General features: G+C 44.7%; 1 protein-coding gene across 1 annotated transcript in view; it reads left to right on the plus strand.

Moving 5' to 3' along the window:
* The window catches only part of LOC102887592 (kinesin-like protein KIF26B), a 243,884-nt gene that overhangs the window by 189,837 nt on the left and 28,933 nt on the right, over positions 1 to 25,114 (plus strand). Inside the window, exon 8 of the mRNA XM_025048510.1 lies at positions 9,928 to 10,087. Coding sequence (XP_024904278.1) covers positions 9,928 to 10,087 — 160 coding nt within the window. The remainder of the gene's footprint in view (positions 1 to 9,927; positions 10,088 to 25,114) is intronic.

Below are 25,114 nucleotides of genomic sequence, written 5' to 3' on the forward strand. Positions count from 1 at the left end.
TGTGTACTTGGCGTTCAAGATCCTTCTCAGTGAGATCTTGGCCCATGGGCAAAGTGGTCCATTGGCTTCACTGGGCCACTTGTGGGCCTGGGTGGCCAGGCAGTGGCTTCCACACTCTCCCAATGTCCACCTCTGTAGGGCTTTCAAAACACAGGCAACTGGCCCCTAGCGCTTTCTGAATAACTGTCTCAAGGACACGTGATGTCAGTAAAACAAACAAAAACCTCTAGTAAGGAAATTAACCCTGGAAATAGAGAAGCTGATTAACTAACACAGAGGCAATCAACGAACCTGATTCCAGGTGGAGCCTGGATTTAAGACAGCCAACTGGGATCAGGGGATGGGCTCCCCAACTTCTCCCCAAGTCTTCTTGCTGCCCAAAGTCTTGAAAAATGGTATACTGAAGAGAGAGCTCTGGGGGCTTCTGCAGCCCAGTTTTCTGCCATTGCTCCCACTCCTTAGCCGCTGTTGTTATAATTAAGGGTTCATGAGGCATGATTTATATTTAGTAATATTTACCCTTTCTGTATAGATTTGGTAAATCTATACAGTCATGTAACCACCACCACTGTCAAGATATAGTGCAGAGCCATCACCACGTAATGTTCCCTCGTGTTCCTTGTAGTCCCATCCCTAGACCCTGACAACCGCGATCTGATCTTTGTCCTGGTAGTTTTGCCTTTATTCAGAACAGTCACATAAATGGAATCATGTGGCCCCTCTGGACTCGTGTGTCTGGTTCCGTTCATTGACCATTTGAGATTCATCTATGTTGTTGCAGGCACCAGTTGGTCAATGACTTTTCTTGCCACCTGCTTGTTTAGTTTTGACTGGGCCTAAAGACTTGCCCTGAATCCCTCCCCCCAGGACTGAAATCTCACCGTACTCTCTGGCCTGGGCTAGAGTTCCAGTCCCTGGGACTAGCCTTCATGGCCCTGCACTGGCTGCTGCCCAGAAATCTGGAGACACTGGCCCTCACTCATGGTGCCCCGGGCGCTCGGGGAGGTGTACTATCCGCAGATCAGATCTCTCTTGACGACCAGCAGTAGTGAGAAAGGTCTGACTGGGGATTAGGAGAGGGGTGAGAGGATCCAGACCTTTAAAATCCGTAACAGAATTATATCCGCATCTGTCCTAACGATCGGAGAGCTGGCTTTAAATCCTGCTCTCAGCCGATTTTTTCTGAGCTGTGTCTTAGCAGCAGTAATGTGGGAGTCTGAAAAATGTTTATTTTATTCTTTTAGGCTATCGATAATAATAATAATCCCAATCAGAGCCTGCAGTGGGTTCTCGTACTTTCAGCAAAGGGTGACTCGTGAAAGATCTGAAGGTTGGGGCAAATGGCTTCCAAATGGAGCCGAGTGGGAAAACCTCCGGAGGTGGGATAATCTCCTCCTTCTAGGTCACAGACCAAGCTGAAAACAACTCTGGTTTGGGTTTTTCACATTTTGTTTCATAGTCATGCTCTCAACTTGGAATCCAGACTTAGGGAGGGATCTCGGAAACAAAGAAGCAGTTAATGAAATTACTTCAGCCGTAAGAATTTAAAACTCACCTTCCACAAAAGTGGAGGCTAGAACATTCCCTAAACCCAACGATCCACCTCGAGTCAGTACTTAACGAATTCTGGCCACGTATTAAATATTTAATATCGAACTCATTTTTTTCCTATTTATAAATTGCGGAAGCTAATTGCTTTTAAATAATAAATTTGGGTTAAAGAAAAAGGCAAGAATCGTTAATGGCTTCTAAAACCTTTTTGGGTGCTTTCTAATGATTCTGTCGATGAGAACAAAGAAGGGGCAGGAGGCCAGGCTCATATGAGGGGAAGTCCCAAAGCCTTGGGAGATGTCATCTGCCTCCCACACCTGGCTTCTCATGGGGAAGGGAGTCAGGACAGAATGCACATGGCCACCCAGCCCAGGACTTGCTTGACTTCGGTGAATTTATAACTGTTTAAAATGTAATGAGGAAATGTGGAATGTTGTTTAAAATAGAAATTTTGTTTACTTATATATAAGGAGTAACCCCTGTGGACCTGGCAGCCAGAACTCAATTAAGGGAAAGTTTATTAACTAGCCACCCAGTAGGGAAGCGGAGAGCGGAGTATGCTGCTGAGAACTGGCCATCGGAGGCTTAGATGACGGATTCAAAGAGGTCTCTGCCACAAAAATTAAACACGCCGTGTGCATATGCACCTGAATCTTATACACATACATACATTTCACACACACACGTACGCACGCAGATCTGTATTTAAGTAGGTAGTCAAAAATGTTTTCAACATGTCCAGTCAAGATAGACAAGAAAATTCTATGTTGATGTGTCACTGTTTTCAAATAGCACTAGGTTAACCTTAAACTATTTCCCCAGTTTAAAAGATTTCGGAGCCTTAGTGGGGCTGATTCTTTACTCGTTATGGAGCCTCCCCCGCTTTAATAAGCTAAATGCGTCATGGCTGAGAACCCCCTTGGGAATTTCAGCACTGGGGAAGGGACCCTGAAGCGTATCAGGAATCTGAAGCAAGATGGTACTAGTGATGCTTCAGGCTAATACATTCATGATACAGAAGTTTTACAAGGCCTGTTGATAAAGATGGTTTTTAAAAGCATCACTTTGATGAGTAATCTAAGCTTGCAAGCAACTGTTGCCCAGGGTCAAGAATGACATTGTATCTCTGACTAGTTCATTTACTTTATTGCTTCCAGGGGTAGCCTAGGGGCCAAGCGTGGGCTGGTCTGGGCTGGCTGTGTGTGCTGATGGGCGAGTGTACATGCACATGGGCACTCGTCTGGTTGCAAGTCTGATCCAGCTTTTTTCTTCATTTCCGTCTTCTTTCGACAAACAACCACTCTTTCTCGATATCTTGGAGTGGCTTGAATCAGCTCATGCTCTATCCTGGGCTGTGTGATCCATAAGACTCCAGTAATCCATCATTTAGGTAGCGGATATGGGGAAAGAGATCCTGGAAAGAACATGGCTTCTAAAGGAGGCACAGCCAGGTCTCTGCTGTCCCTCATAGCAAAACCCTGTGCAGTGGAGATGGCCACCCACGTCTCCCCCTTGGTCAATAATAAAACGACAGTTTTATATTTTTAGATTTTTGTAATATAATTTTTAAAATCCTTGGCCAGGAGAATATTCCAAGCAATGCAGTCTGCAGTTCCCATAGTAACCTCGCAGGGTGTTCCCGTCACCTTCATCACAGCAGCAGTTCCGAGCCTTCTGGAGCCCCAGGTCCCCTGCTCTGCCACTCTCAGCAGATAACCAGCTTCCTGTTTAAGGAGAAGAAACAGCTAAGCCGATGTATCACCTCCGCTTCTCTCCTCTCGGCTTCCAAATCTCCTTGTCCCTCTACCTCGGGTCCCCCCGATCCTTCCCTGTGGGTCTGCTTCCTCCTACCACCTTGCCTTCTTTCTCTTGTCCCTTCTGGGAACTTGCCCATAGAGACCCCATCGATCATCTATTTGTGCTTCGATTTTCAATTTCTCCTACCACCAAAGTGAAGGCTGCCTCCTCCTGGAAAAAAAGGGAAGGGACAATGACATCAGCAGTCACGACAACCTGGTCTGTGCCTCCCGGCCCCTTTGAGCTGCCTCCTCCATAAAGCCTTTCAGATTGTCCCGTGGGTGTTCGTTGTCTTTGCTTTGAGTCCCGCACCAGTCCGGGGGCTGGTCAGCCATTGCCTCGCTCCACCTCGTGCTTCAGTCATTCAGGGGATCATCTAAGCTGCATGAGACAAGTTCCCCGAGGACGGAGTCCCCTGGTACCCATCTGTCTGTCCTCCGCAGGCCTCGTAGTGTGCCTGGCACATCAGCACTCAGTCCCTATGATAAATCCAATGGAACATGTGCTGCATTTTAAACAATGAATGAATTTCTCTATCATCTGGTTTAGCTACGCTTCAGAGAGAGAGAGAATCCAGCTGCCTTTCGTGTAAGCAGACGGTGTGAGCTGGTCAGTTAATTGAGAAAGTTAGTTAAAAAGAGAAAGCATACAAAATGATACAGTCATGTCATAAACATTTTATTTTTTTAATTAATTTTTTTATGGTGACATTGGATAATGAAATCCAATAAGTTTCAGCTATACATTTTAACAGCAAGGTATATATATATTTTCACTGTGTGTTCATCACCCATAGTTAGATTTCTTTCTGTCACCACATATTTGACCCCTTTTACCTCGTCTACCTCCCTCCCCTCTACCCTTTGTTAACCACTAGTCTATTGTCCATGTGTCTGAGTCTCTGTTTGTCCTGTTCGTTTTTTGCTTTTAGGTTTATATCCCACAGATAAGTGATATCATGTGATTTTCAACTTTTTCTGTCTGGCTCATTTCGCTTAGCGTGATTATCTTGAAGTCCAAACATTTTATTTTAACTTAAAACAAGTAGATGTGTATTTATTCATTGATCTTCTGATACAGGGCCATGTCTATCTCTTTGAGATGAGTTTTCAACTTGAGATTCTGACTTTCATAAACCACACTTAGATTCATAGTCTGATTTTTACTTTAAATTTCTTCTAAGTAATTCAGGAACGTAAAAGACATTCATACAACCAACTGGGTATCAACTCTTTCTAGATTCTCAAAATTTGTTCCACTTTGTAATTTCTCATTCACACCTAATTCATTATCTTTTTTATTAAAAAATTTATTTTTTATCATATCTTTTCAAAGCATTGAGTTTAGTTTTTATAGAAACATTAACTGTCCTTACATGATCATATGTTATTGGTTTACATAATAGTTGATCATATTTTTACCTACTGTACCAAGTACAAGCGACATAATTAAATTTAGGAAGAAACCCAGCTGACCTATTAATAAGTATATAGCTCATTTGCGGGGAGCAAAGTAAATAGACAGACTAGAGGGCACCCAGCATTGGCCACGAGCATTCAGCATGCCGTGGTCACCAATCAGTGGGCCTTGCACCAGTTATGGGGACATCAGCTTAACCTGGCCAGTAACCTTGGCAAGGCAGTGGTTCCCAAACTTTGCCGCACATGAGAATCACCTGGAGAGCTTTCCAGTGACTCCCACTGCCTGCATCACACTTCAGATCAATTAAGTTGGAAAGCCTGCCAGTGGAAGCCAGGTACCAGTATTATTTCTAAAGCATCCAAGGTGATGCTGATGTGCAGCACACTTTGGGAACCGTGGAGTTGTGGGAAGGTGAGTTAAAAGAGCTTCTATAGACAGCTCAGGACTTCCATCTTATATTCAGCTTTCGTTTTCTATGCGATTTTAGGCGATTTATTTAATACCTGTGAATCTCATTTTCCCCATCTATAGAATGGAGCCGATTCTTGCATTGCAGGATCATTGTGGGAATTAAATGATATTCGAATAATTCAGCATTTCCTGGCCTCTATCAGGTGCTCCGTGAACTTGAGCTGGGAGAATGGCTCGGGAGTGGGGTAAAATCGGCGTGTTGCTTTCTGTGAGGAGAGTAAGTTACGTAACAATTTGGTTTGTCCAAAGTCTAGACTTAAACTATACATATTAGAATATAAATAAAGGAGGACTCAAGGCAGACTGCGAGTTATGTTCATTTAACACTGCAGCTGTGACCTCAGAAATCTGAAGTCAGTGAAGAAGTTGCTTCTTAACTGCTATTAATTACCACCCATTTCATTCATTGATTAGAGAACTACTTTCTCTCCAGCCACCTGTAGTAACGTAAATTCTCGATAATAGCAAATGACCTGTGCTCACTCGCCTTGTACCCTTCCAAATTAGGCACCATGTACCAAATCCAGAATTCTTTGACAATCGAAACTCCAGTGGGTATAGAGAGCAGCGTCGATTTTCCATTGTCTAAATGTGACTCTGGTTGTGAGTCATGCAGGAATAATTATAGGTATTTTATATTATTCTTCAGCACGGTCTAAACTGCGCCTTTGTTCTGTGTGTTCTATTTTACTGCATGTACATTATGCTTTTTATTCCATTACATCAAATGGACTATTAGAGTCTGAAAGTCCAAATTGGTCTCTGTCTTTGCCCTTTAATCTATGGTGCACGTTGAGTATCTCAGCTTCTCCTGTCTATGTAATTAGGTTGCAAAACAGATGATATTTTGCTTTAAAAATAACTATTTCCCTAGCATGCTGCCACGACCTGATCTTGCATGACACAAAATAAGATCAAAGAGAAATAATATGTTCTATCTTCCGTTTTAAAGGTTTTTACTTGGGATGGCGAAAGGTAAACAAAATATCACAGCCTGAATGTAAAAAACTCTGTCATAAATGTACCAGAGAAAATGGAGAGGCTGAATTGAAATGCTGTGCTTTATGTAAACACTTTATCACCTCCTTTTTTCAATATTAGAGATGGAAATTGAGGGTGAGATCGGGTAGACACAAGGTTACTTTTTGGACAGCGGCTCCTGGGTGTTTTTGTCCTAAAGCCCCCGCCCCCGCCCCCGCCCTCCCGCATCAGCGCTGCCATGTGGCTCTGCCCGCAGATGTGCGCATGCCCGGACGCTGCCCACATGCTCCTCCCACCAGGGCCCAGACACGCACATCCCATCCCTGCATCAACTTTCCGACCCAGTTCCTTGTCCGCCTTGCCCCAGAATGACCTGGTGTTCACAACAGCTTTGGGAAGTTTGGATTTCGACCTTTGCTGTGTACCTTCTATGCAGAATAGGGGAAGGCAGTGGAAATAGGAAGCAACGAGAGGTGGGCCAGGCATGACGCTGTGAGCTGGGCGCCCTGGAAAGGTCGGAATCCAGAGTCTGCTGCTGCCTGGGGAGTGAAGGGAGGGAAGAGAGATGACCCAGGAGCTGGGATGCCGTGCTGAGGGCCACACTGCCTGGGAGAGTAGGGCCTGGGACAGTAAGGCAGTTTTGAAGATCCTGCTGTCTCCGGAACTGGCTTAGGCCACGTGGTATAGGATGCAGAGCAGGTCTTGAAGATTTGAATCCTGGCTCTGTCACCGACAGCATGTTATGGGCGAATGTCCTTTTTTATTTTTTTTAGCAGCTTTAATAAGATACATATAAAATAAACTGCATGCATTTAAAGTATATAATTTGACAAGTTTTATCATATGTATGTACCCATGAAACCGTTCCCGCAATCTAGATAATGAACATATCCGTTCTCTTGGGACCTTTGAAATCACCCCGTCCAGTGCCTCTACCCACGCCCCTCTCTCCTCCCCCATAACCACTGAGAAGCTTCAGTTCCTAGACATTAGTTTGTGTTTTCTAGAATCTTATACAAATCAAATCAAATCATACAGTCTGGACTCTTTTGTGCGGTTCCTTTCACTTAGCATAATTATTTCGAGATTCGATCATGTTATTGCATGTATCAGTAGTTTCTTATAGACAGTAGGGTCCTACTTTTTTATCCAACCTGACAATTTCTGATCTTTAATAAGGATATTTAAACTACTTACAATTAATGTGATTATTGATATGGTGTGCTCCAAAGTATTACTTTTCTGTATGTTTTCTATTCGATCTATTTGTTTTTTTTTTTTCTCCTTTTCTTTTTTATCTGCCTTCTTTGGGATTTCTTGAACATTTGTAATGATTCCACTTTATACCCTTTCTTAGCTTATTAGCTATAACTCTTGTTGTTTATAGATTGCTTTAGGATTTATAGTAGACATCTTTAAATTATCACAGTCTACTTTTTAGTGATATTATACAACTCATGTATAGAATGAGAACCTTACATAGAGTACTTCCATTTCTCTGCTTCTAATCTTTGTGCCGTTGTCATCCAACATTTTAATTTTACATATGTTATAATTCACGCATTACGTTGTTATTATTTTTGTTTTAATAGTCAGTTATCTTTTAAAGAGATTTAAGTAATAAGGAAAAAACCGTAGTTTATTCACATGATTATCATTTCCTCAGTTCTTCATTCCTCTGTGTATATCCTTTGTCGGTCTGCCTTATGGTGAATTCTTTCAGCTTTTTTAAGTGTGAAAAAGGTTTTATTTACCTTTTGTCTTAGAATAATGTTTTGGTTGGGTGTAAAATTCTAGATTGTCAGTTTTCAGTATTTTAAAAATATTGCTTCACTGCCTTCTTGCTTGGATTGCTTTCAACAAGAAACTTGCCATAATTCTTTATATAACAGGTTTATTTTTCTGTTTTTAAAATTTTCTAGTCATCAATAGTTTTGAGCAGTTTAATTATGATGTGGCTTAGTGTAGTGTTCTTCGTGTTGTGTGTGTGTGTGTACTTGGGGCTTATTGAGATTCTTGGATCTGTAAGTTCATAATTTTCATCAAATTTTGAACTGTTTTGGCCATTATTTCTTCAAAAATTCTATCTGTACTGCCCTCTGTGTCTTCTCCTTCAGAGATTCCAATGACATACATATTAGGACAATTGAAGTTGTCATGCAGCTCTTTTTTTTAATCTCATTTTTTGCTTTTCATTTTCTGTCTGTATTTCATTTTGGATAGTTTCTATGACTGCACCTTCAGATTCACCGATCTTTCCTTCTGCAATGCCTGACATGCTGTTAATGCCATCCAGTGTATTTTTCATCTCACACATTGTAGTTTTTATTTCTAGAGATTCAATTCGTGTCTTTTAAAATATATTCCGTGTCTCTATTTAGTGTTTCGAACGTTAGCAATACCACCATGACTGTTTTAATGTCCTTCTGTCACTTTTAGTATCTATGTCAGTCAGTTCTGGATTGGTTTCGGGGATCTCTTCACATGGGTCTCATTTTCTTCTTCACATGGGTCTCATTTTCATGCCTAGTTATTTTTGGTGGTGTGCTGGGCATTTCTGTATTTGTAAAGATTCTTAAGCTTTGCTTGAGATGCAGTTGTTATTTAAGAACAGTTTGATTCTTTCTGGTCTTTGCTTTTAAGATTTGTAGATGAGTCCCAGTCTGTGTTCAGTCTAGCGCTAAGTGTTTCCCGCTCGACTCAATACCCTCTGGTCTTTTCAGATGATGCCTCGCCAGCCTTGGGTAGTATCCTCACATACCTGTGCTGATCAGTACTCGGCGAAATACTTTTGCCGATCTCCACAGTTTTCTCCTCTCCAGCACCCTGTCCTGTGAATTGTTGCCACCTTGTTTTGCTTGGACTTTCAGCTCTATCTCTTCAATTCAGGGAGTCCCATCAGGTTCCACCTGAATGCCCTTCCCTGAGCCATGGCCTGGACACTCTCTCAAGGCAGTGAGCTGGGACACAGGTAGTACTCACCTCACTTGTTTCCCACCTCTCAAGGATCACTGTCCTTACTGCCTGATGTCTGTTGTCTTTCAAACAATTGTTTTATACATTTTGTTTGTTTGGTTGTTTGTTTTGGTTGTTTCAGGTAAGAGGATCTATCTGGTCTTGTTACTTCATTTAGCTGGAAGCAGAAGTATTCATGAGCAAGTTTCTTAACTTTTCTAAACTTGTATTTTCTCATCTATTAAAAAAAGACAAGAGTATTTGACTTATGGTTTTACCATAGGAATTGAATGAGACTAATGTCTGTGCAGTACCTGGCACTTGACAGATACTCAACAAACACTTGAGTCTTTCCCTGTCTCTGCACCTGGCTGATACTTCTTCCTGATTTTACCTTGAGTTATCAACCTAATGGGCTATTCAGGTTTTAACTTGATCAGTTTCAGAATTCTATGCAAAAGACATGTAGGTACAAACCTTATCCTCCTTTTATTGACATTTACCTCCTCTGGAATCTCATCCAATTCAACCTACAGGACTTATTCATTTATTTATTGGACAGATCAGTAGGTTTCAGAAGGTCAGTGATGTGTGCAGGACAGAATTTAAGAGAACCATGATATTTGTAACCCCAGCGTGATTTTAAGAGAACCATGATATTTGTAACCCCAGCGTGATACACGAAGAACAGAGGAGTATTTGCCAGCACTTAACCCTTGCTCTCTTCTCTTGTCTTCTCTCCGGTGGCAGTGTCGGGAGGCCGCAGTCGCCTACACCTCATTGACCTTGGCAGTTGTGTGAAAGCCCTTAGCAAAAATCGGGAAGGAGGCTCAGGGTTGTGCCTCTCACTGTCTGCTCTGGGCAATGTCATCTTGGCTCTCGTCAACGGCAGCAAACACATCCCATACAAGTAAGTGACTCTTCTACTCGAAGGAGGGGATGGGGTAAGCATCGTGCCTGGACTGGGTGTGGGACTCTAGGTACAATGACATCTGGGGAGATGTGTCTACAGAGGAACGGCCTAGAGCACATTTTTAGTTTAGTGCCAGAAACGAGCCTTCACTGACAATTGTGTAATGCATTGTCTTCCGTATTCAAAAGCTATGGAAATACTTCGATCTGTCCCAGTCTTAACTTTAAGCTGCTCAAGTCAGAGGAAATAAGAAATTATCTCAGTTGAGGTCTCCAGTTATAATTTCCGTTGGTGGGCTATTGTCACCATTGTGTAGATGTATCTGTTTCATGGTGATGAGAGCAAGGGACACAGGATCGGCTTACCCTTCCCTTAGGACTAGAGATTTAACTGATCAAAATACAGGATACCCAGTTGAATGTGAATTGCAGATAAATAACAAATGATATTTTAGTATAAGCATGCCCTCCCAATATTGCATGAGATACATGGAAATTCTGTATTTTATCTGGAAATCCTACTTAGGAGAGCTTATAAAGCTTGGGGAATTATCCCACGCCCTGCCATGCAAATGTTAGGGAATTATCCCACGCCCTGCCACTTCCAAGATCCATTTCCTCTTTCTGTTGCTGCTTTAAGAAGGTGAAATTAGAGCTGTTCCTATGTCTGGAATGACCAAGGACTCCTCCGATCACCTGTGCCCTATCATGAACGACCCGGCCCTGGAGCCACCCTCCACCGCCATCACCCCAGTTCAGCTTTGCAGTCGGTCAGCGTAGTGATGGATGGAAGGTTCTCCTCTGCTTGCTCAGACGCCTACCAGGCCCAGCTGTGCCTCTCCCTTGCTATCCGAAATTTCACTCATCGTAAACTGAGGGTTATAACTATATATCTTATCCACATCACCGGGATAGAAGGCTCAGAATGATATAATGTGTATGAAAGTTTTTTGTAAAATTTAGGACTCTCTAGGCAATAAGGATAATCTGGTTGAGCCTATCTTCATGGAAATGGAAATTAAATGGAAATTACACCTGCTTTACAGAGTCACCATAAGGATTAAGCAAATATATATATGGAATCAGGTTTTAATCCGTAAAATCCTGTAAAATATGTTACTGTCGTGTCGGGGGGATAAGACAGTTCGTTACGCAGGTGCGTAAGACAGTTCGTTACGCAGTAACTGCGGTTCGGGGCGAGTCCCTGCGTTCTCTGTCCCCTCGGCCCCGAGTCGATGCCAGCACCATGATCTTATTGTCTACCAGGAGGCTCGTTGCTGGACTGACTTTAGGAGCTTCAATGGCCACTATAACCCTGTCTGTCTCCACCCCTGAAGTTTGGAATCATGGTTGGATAAATCTAGAAATGGTTTTCCCAGCCTAGGTGGGGACCGTTTCCTGTGAGAAGAAATTTTGAGTTGAAGGTTTATAAAGTTTCATTCAGTATTGTTTCTGCAGTTGAATAAGCTCAACTTGAAATTACAAGAGAAGGAAGGAAGGAAGGGAGCGAGGGAGAAGGGAGGGAGGGAGGAAGGGGAGAGAGAAAAAGAGGAAAAAGAAAGGTCGGGAGAGGTACTGTTAAGGCTGGAGACCTTAGAAAGGAGTTATTGGCCCTAGTTGATTTTCCTGTCTATAAGAAAGAAAGCGTGTCTATTAATGTTATAACTTAATAGAACATGACATAGATAGAATTCGAAATGCCAAGTTTTAAGGTCACTGATGATGTATTCTACTTATATATCTCTCACATTGCTTCTATAGAGTGACATGCTTTTATGATTTCAATAAATATTTGTTGAATTAATGCTGGGAGGGATGGATGAATGTAAGCATATGAAATTAGTTTTACTTTAGATAAAGTAACTTCCTTTTGGTTAGAGTTGGGTTTTATTATAAACATATGGGGAAACATTCGGGATTGTTTTTATTCATAGTTCAAGGTCTCTTGTTAAATGAAACATATTTAACATCGGCTAGCCATAACGACCAGCCACCTGTCCCCCCTTGGGAGGGCTGACAAAGTGTAAAGCCTCCACCCACCATTCTCTGCGGACATCTGTCCGCTTCAGTTCTGGGAGCTCCCTTCCTTGCATTCTGGCTCTGAGGGAACGATGATCAAAGGATTTCTGAGTCTGAAGTGGGCACAGACTGAACATAAGCGAGGTGTCTGCATAAGACACAGTCATAGAGTCGTCTCCCACCATCGGGACCCTCCTGGAGAAGACCTCATGGGGCCGCCCATTGCTGGGTGCCAGGACACATGGTGGCCTGGCCACCTGGCCAGCTCTGTCTCCCCCGTGCGCTTGTACAGTCCATTTCTGTCATCGTCCAGTCCCGAATGCCCGTCGTTGTGTGCGAGCTTTAAAAGACCCTTGCTGTAATTGTGGCTCAGAGCCTCAGCCATAGCATGTATTCAGTATTCGGTGTCTGCAGATCACATTTACAAAGTGATTAATCAACTAGAAACTATCCTCCTTCAAGGCACAAGAAGACAAGGCAAAGATGTACTCAAGTCACCCAGCCAGTTGGTGGCGGGATCAGACCACATCACTTGCCACCGCCCCAGAGACCTCGGCAGTTCTGTAATGTGTTAGCTGTCTCTGCTCTTCCCAGCATGGGGTCATCAGCACAGCAGGGTGGCCCAGATTTCCTTTATCAGTTCGGTTGGGCTCTAAAGCCCCATTATGCAGCATTTTGTTCGCATACTAAACACCTTTCACAGTGGCAGATCTTGTCTTTGCCATAAGTTCCTTAGAGCCGAGTCCTCCGCCCTTGTGATTCCCTCTTATTCCTGCTCACTCGCAGGGAAAAAAAACAGAAAACCAAACTCACATCCGTTACCCTCCCCCTACCCTTCCAAAGCACACACAGGAAACCACCACTACCTCTTCATTTGTCACCGTGGACAACTCTGCGCTTGGAACCTGCATTACTTGTGTTTGCTTCTGGGAAATTAACTGGAATGTACACAGAGGGGCTATCGCCTGTCTTCATTTTTCTTCATCATGTACCAGACTGTTTGTCATGTGAGCAAGGCGGAAAGTGAGTTTGGATTCATTAGCCATCCCAGGCGCTCCCACGGGCCCCCTAGGTGTGCCGTGAACGGTTTTGACTTTGCAAATGATATTGCCTTCCTAGATGACGGACACAGACGCAGGAGGTGCTCCTCACCTCGGCCATTATGCGACACTGGCTCCCTGGCCAATCCAAGTGCCATAAATCAATCCTAAATGGTGACACCCTCCAGAAAAGCGTGGGGCAAGGCAGGAGGACCACCGAGGACTCCCTAGTCAGCCCCACACTTACAGGCTGCACAAAGGACTCTTTGAACTTTGGGGAACCTCTTGTCCCGGGAAGTCTGCCACGGTCATGAGCATTTTGACGGGGCATTTGCAAGTCTCCCTCTGTCCCTCATTACAGCCATTTGCTATTCCTGATTATTTTCTTGTGTCATAGGACTCTTCCCGTTTGTTTGATAGATAAGAAAAAATAGGCAGAGGCATCAGAATGAATTCCCATGACAAAAACCAGTGTTGCGGGCACACGCCACTGGACGTGGTCCCCAGAGGGGCCCCCATGAGGACCTGCCAGTGTGACCTAATCTTTGACTAAAGTGCTATTATGTCCCAGCCGATCTGAGGAATACAGTTTTTCCAGACTTTGAAATTCTAACCACCACCCAGTTGTCTCAAAACAGAATTTTTGGTCCCTTTGAGATGTTGTCTTGTAAGGGGGACAAACTCTTGAGAAGCATACCCTTCCCGCTGTGGTGCTTTGAACGTCTTGAAGCCTTTACCTTCATCTATAACTGTTACTCCATTCGGAGAAATAATTACGTTCATAGGTCAAATGATCTGTTTGCTAATTTAGCAATAAGATGCTTCAGACTGCAAGCAGACAGCACGGCAGGGGCCACTTCGAGAAGTCACTGCTCCCCAAAAGTGATAAGGACGCCCCTCATCAGGGCACGGGAGCACTTCTCCACGGGTCACGGTGAAGAGTCAGCAACCAAGGTTGTCTTTGAGAATAAGGCAGTGTCAGCGGACAGCCCTTCGTTCAAATCTGCAGCACAGGCAGCTCAAACTTAAGTCGGTGACTTGTGGAGAAATGACATTGTTTAAAACAGAGGCAGCTTTTTAAAAATGTTAATACTTCTTCTCATCCATGGGAGGGTGTCGTGCTGGAACATGCAGTTGGCAGGCCTAAAACTCATCAGGCCTTTACAGGACTCGCCTCCAGGAAGAAGGCAGGCATTCCTCTTCCTTGCTTTGAGAAGTAGTTTCTCCTGGTCGCCATTTAGATATTGGGTTTGTCTCTGCTTTCTTGGACGTGGAAATCCGCTCAACCCTCTGGGAAGCTAGAGAAAGGAGCTAATGGTGGATATTAGCTACAGTATTCCGTTCCCCAACTCACACGGGGAGGAAAGGTTTGGTTCTCTGGACTCGAATGTATATTATTTACACTTAACTTGGAATTAAACAGATATTTTCCAGGAAAAAGGGCAAAGGAATGTCTGTTCTCCAGGTTTACATAAGATAGCATGTAATGGAGAGAAGCTCTGTGTAAGAATCGTGTGTGTGTGTGTTTTGCACGCACATGTGTGTGTGGTGTGGGAGGGAGAGACACACAGGCATATTAAGCAACCTCTAAATGTACATTAACACTGTATTATCTTCCTCTGATTTACAGGGAGAACATCAATTTAGAACTATTTGCACAAACTCCGGGTCCCAGCTTATAGCATTCCCTGTTTAGAAATAAAATAACCAAAGCCTCAGGTTGCCACAGCAACCACAGCAGTGATAATTCTTAGTATTGCTGCTTCAAAAATATTCACCTTTATACATTTTCATGACTGTCGGGCTGCAGAGAAAGTGAGTTCGGAAGTCTCTGTTGTACGAGGTGTTATCATTCTTAGTCTCTTTTATTTTTCCCTCCTACCTCCATGTGCTTCATTGGCCAGCGGAAGCTACCTATTTAGTTGTGGAAAATTCCAGAGATTGATAGTATTTTCTTAAGGGTTGAGGCAGCAACTACCAGTAGACGAGGTTTATTACAGAACCATGCAAGTCACTCGGGAGAACGGGGACTGTCTGGGAATCAGCTGGTGTCACAGGCACCGGTCCTTCTGCCCCCGGTTTGACACGTAAACTCCACACACCATCCTTTTCTCAAAAACCACTCACTCCCTCTCAAAGAGCCTCACGGAACTGGGAGCAGATCGTTAGGTCTCCAGCTCAATCGCCATCCCTCTGCCGCAAAGCCGCGGCGGGCATCGTCGGTGTCTGCCATGCTAGTTCCTCCTGGATAATGGGCCATCCAGCTTGAGGCCTGGGCAGAAACTGGGGAACTTCTTCATTTCCCTTTGGCTTTCAAGAGGTGTTCTTCCTTTAAGTTCAGTTTCTGAACTTCCTAATCACACTCTCTTCTCTCCAGAGTCTGAACCAGCTGGCGAATAGATACAAGAGTCTGACGCGGAAATAAAACCCTCTCTCTGTTGAATCCCAGGAGGGTAGACCACGGTCTCCTCCCGTCCCCCCCCCCAAACGTAGACCCCAGGACCCCGGAATGGGCAGAACAGGGTCAGCAGCACAGTCACTTCCCAGACAGCCCCGGGGCTTAAGCGGAGGTGTGTGTGTGACCCGTAGGGAGGGAGACAGACGGACAGACAGACAGCATTGGCTGTACGTGCCCAGGGTCATTTATCAGCCTCACCTATCAAACCTTTTTCTACTCGTGGGAAGAAATGAGTAAAAAGTCCAGAAAGAAGAATGGGAACTTTTTTCTCATTCTTTTTAAGGGTCTAGAGATTCCTGGTTTATGGACTTGCTGGGTCATAGAGAGAAGGAGAAAATTGTTTTCAATCCTTATTTTCTGGATTTTCAGCCACATGCTAGATGGTTTTCATCACGTGTGAATGAGCTCCGCATAAGGGCGATTTCATGATATAAGCATAATGATAACAGTTCACAGTCACTGTCCTCTTACGTGGCATCAGAAACTGCTCTAAATGCTTTATGGGTATTTACTTTAATTAATGACATAGGTACTGTTATGCTCATATTCATATTACAGATGGGGAAACCGAGGCGAGAGGGGTAAGTAGCATGTCCACGTGTCACGGTGGTAGGTGACGGAGCGGGCCTCCAGTAGACCACCCCTTTCATATGCAGTGTCTGGAACGTGATGGCGCCGAGTCAATATTTGTCAAAATAACAACGGGTCGCACGTATCTGCGAAGCTGGACCATGTGTAGTTGGCCGTGAGGTCCAAGGGGTGGGACCAGCTATGGCCAGCTGGACATTCCGGGTTGGTCCTCGGGTCTCAGGTTTTCTGAGATGACGAAGCCGTGAGTGACTGACTGCTGGATACTCGTGGCAGAGTGAAATTGGGAAGATAAAGAAGAGGAAGATACCTCCCTTCCAGAACCTAAGCCACTCACCAGGGCCGAATCAGAAATTCCAAATAAGACACGTGTTAAAATGAACGAGACCCTTCTCCCCACAGAGCCCGTGCGCAAGGCCCGAGGTGGCAGGTTGGAGAGCTCCCCTATACTGGGCACCCGCAGGGGACGATCTCAGCAAAGCTCAGCCTATTTCGCAAGCCTTTTCTTCTTTTTAGTTTCTGTGCTCTTTCTCGTCTAAGAGCCTGAAAGTTGGTTAGAGCCATTTCACATCCCCCACTCGCAGGAGAAGGTGCTGCGTGCTGTGACGCTGTCCCCAGCTGCGGGGGTCCAGGCAGCCTTGCTGGGTGGGTTCCAGTGTGGGAGGTGTGACCATGTCCCGTTTCCCACACTGGAGAGCTGCATGCTGGGCACGGCCTCCTGATAAGACAGAGTTTCTAGCTCCTGCTCCTTGGGCGAGTGCTTCTAGTAGGTGCCTACGAGGAGAGCTTATCACCTAGCCCTGTCTTGAAGTTTTGCTGAGTACAAGAAAGTTAAGCAAAGTGAGAATGACGGCAGGGGGCAGGGCCGTCAGAGGGGAGATAATGAGCTTCCTCAAGCAGCGGCTAATCCAGGAGCTCTGGGGAGTTGCACGAGTGACAGAGAAGATAGTCAGTCTATCAGCTGGAATTTGTGATGTTTTTTCGGGCTGTGCTCCCAAAGACATATGTGCTGTCACGTATCTGTGGTTTCTAAATGAGATGGACCTCAACGAGGCCGAGGCCAGGGAGACGTGCGTCCTCACGCGGGCGCCGCTGCCAACCTCAGACACCCTCCCCGAGCTTCCCATTCCTCCACCGGCTGAATCTGGATAACCGTTCCTACGTCCTCTGTCCCTCACCTCAGTGGCGTGTGCCATCGAGGCAGTGTCCGTGATAGCCCCTTTGAGGAAACGTGCTTCGAAAGCAAAAGTATAATTGTTTTACTATATTGCAGAATGTTAGAACCTGGATCGATCTGGCACTAGCATACCTTTTTTTGATCTGTTTCTTGATTTTCAAAGCACGTATCTCTTTTGGCCAAGGGGATTATAATTGCCTTTTGTGCAAATGGAAGGCTCAGGTGTTTTTCAACAGGAGTTTGTATGCCTAACGTATGGAGTCACTGCCAGTCACCAATGCTGAATTTAAGAGAATCCAAACCCTAAATACTGTGTACACAGGGAAAAGTAACAGATTCTTGAGGAAATGAATCAGTCATTGCAACTACAGCTTCCCTCAGTGAGTCATCGGCCTGAGCGTGAGCGGAGGTGGGGATCAGATGCTGCATCTGTGCACCCCATTGATCAGGGTACGATTCAAATATTTAAAGGTACAAATTTTCCATATAATATGGCCTTTAAATACAAGCCAAGTACTGCTGATGCTCAGCCAGAGACAGTGATGCATTCCAACACTAAAATAAAATGACTCCGTTGGATTTGGTGAGAGAGGGTTTTCTTCCAGAGAGATCATCAAGGCTGACCTTGATGATATAAATTCCACCTGACACTTCAGATCCCAAATGATATATAAAGTTTAACTCCATTATTCATGGAGCTCAGTGCTGTTCTGATCAGGAAGCTGGATTCTGGCCCGACGGACCTGACTGAGGAGTTTAAGCAACGCGTTTTGTTACATGTCTCATGGAGGCTGCCAAACACATACAGGAAACAATCTGATAAACACACAGCAGAGTGTCTTTAAGTTCTTTTATCGATTTAGTTAGTCATTCACTCACTCATTCAAAAATATCGATTGGCCCTCTACAATATGCAAGGCATTGGGGCTGAAACAGAGAATAACACAGATGATCTCTACTCTTGGGCAATTTGAGATACAGACAGAAACAAGCAAGTCCCATACCTGATGACCTCTGAAGACCAGTGCTTACCCACCCCGTGGTAAAAGGGCTCAAGTAAGGTCGACAGAACCAGAAAGACCACAGTAAAGGCTGTCTGGGCAGAGCTGGGGGTTCTGAAGCCCTCCACATCTCTTCACACTCATCTGTGTCTTCCAGAGTTTCCCACAGTCCATCCTTTAATCGCCTGAGCCACTCACACCTGCTCCGTCTTTCGTTAGAATGATGTAGATGTTGCCTGACACAAATCATGATAAACTACTGAGCCGAATGCAAGACTCCAAATCCAGGGCTAATTGTTACCTTTAATGATAACTGATCACCGTATCGCAAGTCAGATTGCTACCGGAAGATGACAGCCAGAGCGGGAGGGCTTTGGGTGAGTTGGGGGCCAGTGCACGGAGACCCAAGATGCCCTCGGGCACCCACGGGGCTCCGGCGGTCACTCAAGCATAGCTTGACTTCAGCACAGTCAGGCACCTGAAGGAATGGAGCATGCAAACGAGTTGGGGCTTAATTTATTAAAATAACCGTCTTGTACATTAATGGATCTTCCATCAGAGTATCCAGCCATAAATTCTCACCTGTTTCGCGACTGGTTCAGGCTCAATTGAGCATTAATAGATTATTTTTGTCCATGCAAATGAGGTGATAATTCATTTCATGTGTAATTGAACAATTTTCAAATAGTTATATTCGCGGAGCAGTTAGGTTGTACCAAACTGTCTGATGTACCCAGTAATTCTTTAACCGAAGCAGAACCGAGTTTTATTTTGCTATGCTAAAAAGAGAAATGGAAGAGAGATGGCCACAGCAAACGAGTTACTGATTTGAAGAACGGTGGACTTTGCGAGACTTTGTGATCGTCAGTCCTTTGGGGCAACGACCCCAACCATTGCTGTTTATTTTTGTTTGTCTTTACTAGGCTTTCTCATTTACCTGTGAAATCAGTCGGAATTTGGGGGACTTCTAGGTTTGGGTGATGGGAAGGCCTCCAGTTTATAAGCATACACGTCTCAGTTTTGTGCCCTGGCACGCTACCTTCTCCGAGGGTTAAATATGTCTGTCCCGAAGGCACTGTATCATTTCTTTTCTTCGAACCCGTTATAGAGGCTCGTTTCTCCCATGAACCTTGCCATCCCTCAGCACGAAACCCAGAGCCGAGGACTAATTGCCATTGTCGTTTGTGTCGAGAGTACTCTTATGTCGGTTCCTGAACAAACTCCACCACCCTGCCCCTTCCCTGAGGGAACACGCCCTCGCCATTGTTTCCTTTGGGATTTCTTTTGGGTGAAGCGTAGCAGGTTTTCATTTCATATGCTCCACGCAGCTGCCAGGATGCCCTTTTAAAATGCAGATCTGATGTCAGCCCCTTCTTTCAACCCTTCAATGGCTCGTTGTTGGCTGCGGCATAGAGTTCAAAGCCTTGTGAAGCTCTTCAGAATTTGGGCCATAACCGCCTCTCTGATCACAGAAACTGCGTCCAGTCTCCTGACCACCCCCTCCGGCCCTCTCACACCGCCATGCTTTGTAGACGCAACTTCTGCTTACAACAGCCCTGTTCATTCAGTGAGTCATTCAGTGAGTGCTTATCGAGAACACGCTGTCTTCCAGCACCGTCCCGGATCTCCTCCTCCACTGAAGGAGTCTCTGCCTATTCCCCTGGCTTGCTCTAATTGTGAGATGGGTCGTCTATACAGATGTGGAAGCACATCTGCCCCGCCTGTAAGATAATAAATGAAATCCCGATGCGCCACCACCCGGGTTAGGATACAGAGCGTTTCAATGCCTTAGAAGGTCCCCCTCCCCGCCCACGCCTTCTCCTGAGGTGACCGCCACGCTGACTTTCCTGTATAGCCCCCTCGCTTGCCTTCTAGTTTTACCACCTCAATTTGTGTTCCTAACATATAGATCGTTCAGTTTTGTCTGCTTTTGACTTTACATAAATAGCATCCTACTCTCTTCCTCGCCCTTCTATACCTTGTTTTTTTCGATCGTTATTTCAATTTTGACATCCATACTGATGTGCGTGGCTGTAGTTTATTAATTTTCATTGACGTATGATTTTCTACTGTAAGAGGGGATCACAGACTATTTGTTCTTCTATTGATGGATTTCTAAGAGATTTTTAGAAATCGATTGGTGAATTTCGTCTAACCCATTTTTACATCTAATGAGATCGCATGGTTTTTCTCCTTTAATCCTTTAATATGGTAAATTACATTAATCAATTTTCTTATATTAAAAAGTTTTGCTTTCCTTCCTGCTTATTCTTCGAGGCCTATTTCAGATATTATCTCCTCTTTGAAGTCTTCTCTGATCTCCTTTTCCCCCTCCCAGTTCTTCGCTCAAGAAAAGTCGTTCCCACCCTCTAATCCCCTACGTCATTCTGTAGGTATTTTATTATAGGCATCGATATTATATTTTAATCGTTCGTTTACGTGCTATCTCTCCTATAATAAAAGCTCATCGAAATAACGATAGCGGCTTTTCCTTCAGGTTTCTCGTTATTTTTGAACTAATTTGAATGAAGTCAGCCTGCTCTGAACCCTACTTCTTGCGTAGCAGACATGAGTTCTCCATCTGCCCCCAGCTTTCTGGTGCCCTGCCTCATACCCGGAGGGTATCTTTGGGCCACCAGCCTTGCTTCGTGGCCATCAGATCCCCGACCTCAATTAGTACCAAGTGTATCCTTTTGGGGTAACGTTTAGGATATAGAGAGGCACTGAAGCTAGAGCCCTACTTTCTAAATCAAATATATAGGAAAAATATATTCGCTCTACCAGGTGATTTTGACAATTTATCAAGCATCTATGATGTATAAAGTACTATTCAAAGCCTTGAACCTACAGACCACTAGGACAGAAGAAACCAGTATGCAGATTACGGTGTGAGGCATAAAGCAGTTAAAAGTCACATTATAAAGTATATTCAAAGAGAGGTAAGAAGTTCTAATAAGTCATCTATGAATATGTTTTCTGTGGTAATAATAAATAACAATAAAAAGATAAATACAAGATACATGTAGATTATTACTGCAACTCTCCAAATGTCTAGAATTTAGTAAAAATAAGTGTTTTCAAGTTCACCCAGGAGGTTTAGTTACTCAAACTACCTCTTTATAATAATCATTTATCGCATGGCTTTGGGGTTGGTTCCCTAAGGATGTGAGTATGGGGAAGTTTCAGGAATTCACTAACCCTCTAAGGAAAGGCTGCCATTATGACTTGTTAATGTCCCCAGATTTGGGAATGGCAGTCCAGCTTTTGAGACAACTGTAAATTTTGATCTACATCTAGTGTACCTGGTGCCAAGAAGGACAGGCTAGGTGTGGATGGGGCTTCATCACTTCCCCTGCATGACTTTTGGCAGTAAGTGAGATGATACTCTCTCTTGTTTCAAGCCCAGGAAAATGCCTGCAGGCCTTTCTCACTCCTGGTTAATTCAGCCTCCACCCGCTCTAGGGGAATGGACGAAGCCACAGCCCAGAGCCCTCCCCACCACGGTCTCCTTGACAATCAAATTCTGAAAAAGGAAATCTCTCTGCTTGATTTCTTGCTGGAATTATAAAAACCATCTGGGCCCCTGCTTGACAATTTCCTTCGGAAAAGGAGACTAACCACCTTTAAAAATCATACAGTTTGACCTTTCCAAACTCAAAGTCTTTTCTCCACCAAAGTCATTTTTTTGAGCCTATGATTTGTAAGTAAAAAGAACCAAGTGATTATTCCTATAAAAGCCGTTTGGATGGAGTCAGAATCACCTTTTTGACTTCAAGTTCTCTGTTCAAGGACCCGCTTAAAGACCCATGCACATGACCTTGAACCGTGGGTATCGTGCAAAATCGGTAAGAGGAGCAAAGCCACAGCTTTTTGAGTGCAGAGGGTCCCAACTTACAATGGTTCAATTTCCAGTTTTTCGATTTTATGGCAGTGCGAAAGCGATACGCCTCCAGCAGAAACTGTACTTCACGTTTTGAATTTCCGCCCTTCCCCGGGGCGGCAATACGCGGCACAGCCCTCGCTCGTGATGCTGGGCAGTGGGCCCCGTACTAGAAATACGCCAAAGGAGATTCACTCCAAATTTCCTTTGTCACAGCAGCCTGGAGCGTGCAGAAGCAGGCGACAGAAATCTCTGTAGCCACCTGTGACTCGGCGCTGTGAGTGGAGCTGGTGAGGGACAAAATTATACGCAAGCAGAGTTTGACTCCTGTACCTCAATGGGGTGCCTCGTTGTCCCAGTGAGTGACCCGTCACCCCCTCTGCAGGTACACTGTACTTTTGTTACCCGGGAATGTCCAGTGCCTGCCCCTCCGCACTCCCATCCTGGTTGTACCATTATTGAGAGCCCCCCAGGACCCCAGGCCTCGTTTAAAGCTTTGCCTACAACAAAAGTGACCTTTCCTGTGGGTCACCGCTTCACACCCCGCTGTGCGGTAAGGTCGTATCAGGTCAGAATGGTGATATCTAATGATGTCAAACGATATATGAGAATTCCCACTCTTCCCAGCTCGATCAATACTTGTGTGGTCTGATTTTAAAAATTTTGACCATCGGAAGGGTATCTAATGGTCTATCACTGTAATTTTACTTTGCATCTCCCTGATTACTAATAAGGCAGAGTATCTTTTCATGTTCATCGGTTATTATCTCTTGTTCATGTCTTTTGCTTGTTTGTCTATGGCATTGCTGATCTTTTTGTTAATTCATTCATAGGAATTCTTTATAAACTCTGGATTCTACGATTTAGCAAATATTTTCTCCTGGCACCATTTATCGAACCCTCACCGATCTGCGCTGTTCCTTCGGTCGTGTAACAAGTGTCCAGACATCTGTGCCGGTACCGGCCGGTCTTGATTACTTTTGACTTTGTTCATTTTCTTTATAGTATGTTTGTTTTCCATTGTATTAATGTCCGCTCTTTACTATTTACTTCTTTCTACTTTTTTGGAGTCTAGTTTGTTATTCTTTACGTCCCTTCTCAAGACGGCTACTTGGCTTAACGGCTTCACCCTTCCTTGTCCTATAACTTAAGCACTTAGTTCTGTGCATTACTCACAAAGTACCGCTTCGCGTATATCCCCAAGTGTTGATAATGATGATGATTTTCATGATCATTAGTTCAAAATATTTTCTATTTTTCATCATGATTACTTTCTGAACCACGGCTAATTTAGAAGTGTTTACTGATTTCCATGGTTAGTTAGAATCCGTTTGCTCCTTGAGTCTTTGATGCAGGACAGGGGAGACCAAGCCCTGCACCGAGAGCAGAGGGGCCTTTGGCGGAGAGTGTGGAAAGAATTCAGCACACGCGCCAAACCTAAGGTCAAAGGGAAAGTTTCTTAGAAAAGGGGTGCCGCCCCACAGACAGAGCGTGGTCTCCTCTCAGAGGCAGAGAGTGAGAGGGACCGTGAGAGGGACAGAGAGAGGGACACTGAATGTTCAGGGAAATTCAGTTTATATATCATTCTTTGGTTCCCATTTCCTTTGATACGGACAGACAGTGAGGAGGGGAAGGGTGTGTAGCCTGAAAAGGTAGGATGATCTAGAGGGACAGGCCTGCTGGTGGTTCCCAGCCTTTAACCCTTGGGTTCCCCATGGTCTTAGCCTTAGGGAATGACTCTTGGTTCCTGGTTCCCCTTCACGGGTGTGGGGGATGGGCCGTCAGCAATCCCAGCGGAAATCTCCCTTTGTCCTGCGGTGTCCCCCTGGCCTGGCTGCAGGGCTGATCAGCACATTGCCGTCTCTGATCGTGGCTTGATTATCCTAACTCTCTCGCCTCCTCCCTACCTTAGCATGAATGTAAGCTTTGCTCAGGCAGGTGCTGCACCTCTAGGCCTAATGTGACCCCACTATTAGAGGGGGGAGTTGGACCGTATTATTGTGAGCCCCTTCTGAGGACTCCGTCCGGTGCCCGTGAGTTCGCAGGTCTTTCTACTCTGTCTGCTTGAAGCTGTTGACCTCCCGCCCATGGGACGGCCTCCCTCTCCCGCTCTCCAGCTCTCTTCCTTCTCCCCAGTGTCTCGCCCCGTGGACCTCAGCTGCCTTGGCCTCCCTCAGCCCCGAACTCTATCCCGCGTCTCCGCAAGGCGACCGCCCATCCGAGTCGGGGCCTCCGTTCGTGTCCTGTGGCCTGGAAGCCTCTCTGGCGGTGACCGGGCACTTACAAGGCTCCCCTCGTTCTTATCCTTCCCTCAACGAGTTCTTTTTCTCGCTCGCTGTTGCCAGAACCCAAAACCCATTTTTCCCCCCTCATATTTTGCTTGGTTTTCTAGTCGTTTAAGGCTGGAGGGTAAATTTAGTTCTTGTGTTTCCAACATGGCCAGAAGCAGAAATCGGTCATTCCCGATCCTTTATTTTATTTCTTAAAACATCTTCATTTCCTTAAACACGTTAATCAACTCTTTGTTATTTACTTGTAATCTCCGTTTGAACATCTCTTTCGACCATCTGTTATTTCTGCGGGATCTGTCTCTCGGTGCCTTGTTTCTTTGTGTGTTTATTTTTGCCCTGGGGTACTCACTGGCTTTTTATTTGTGAGAAATCTTTAAGACCTGGGATAAAGATGCTTTATTTTAGCATTTGTATCTACTTCCGCTCGGTATCTGCCTGGAATCACTACCAGTTGAGGATCCTCTGCGTTATATTCTCAGCTTGAAATATTTCGGACCACCCAGATATTAAGAATTAAAGCACAAACCTGCATCCATCCAGACTGTGGTTCCAAATTCTCACGACAATTTAC

The sequence above is a fragment of the Pteropus alecto genome, unplaced genomic scaffold, assembly GCF_000325575.1.
Source record: "Pteropus alecto unplaced genomic scaffold, ASM32557v1 scaffold115, whole genome shotgun sequence".
NCBI lineage: Eukaryota > Metazoa > Chordata > Mammalia > Chiroptera > Pteropodidae > Pteropus > Pteropus alecto.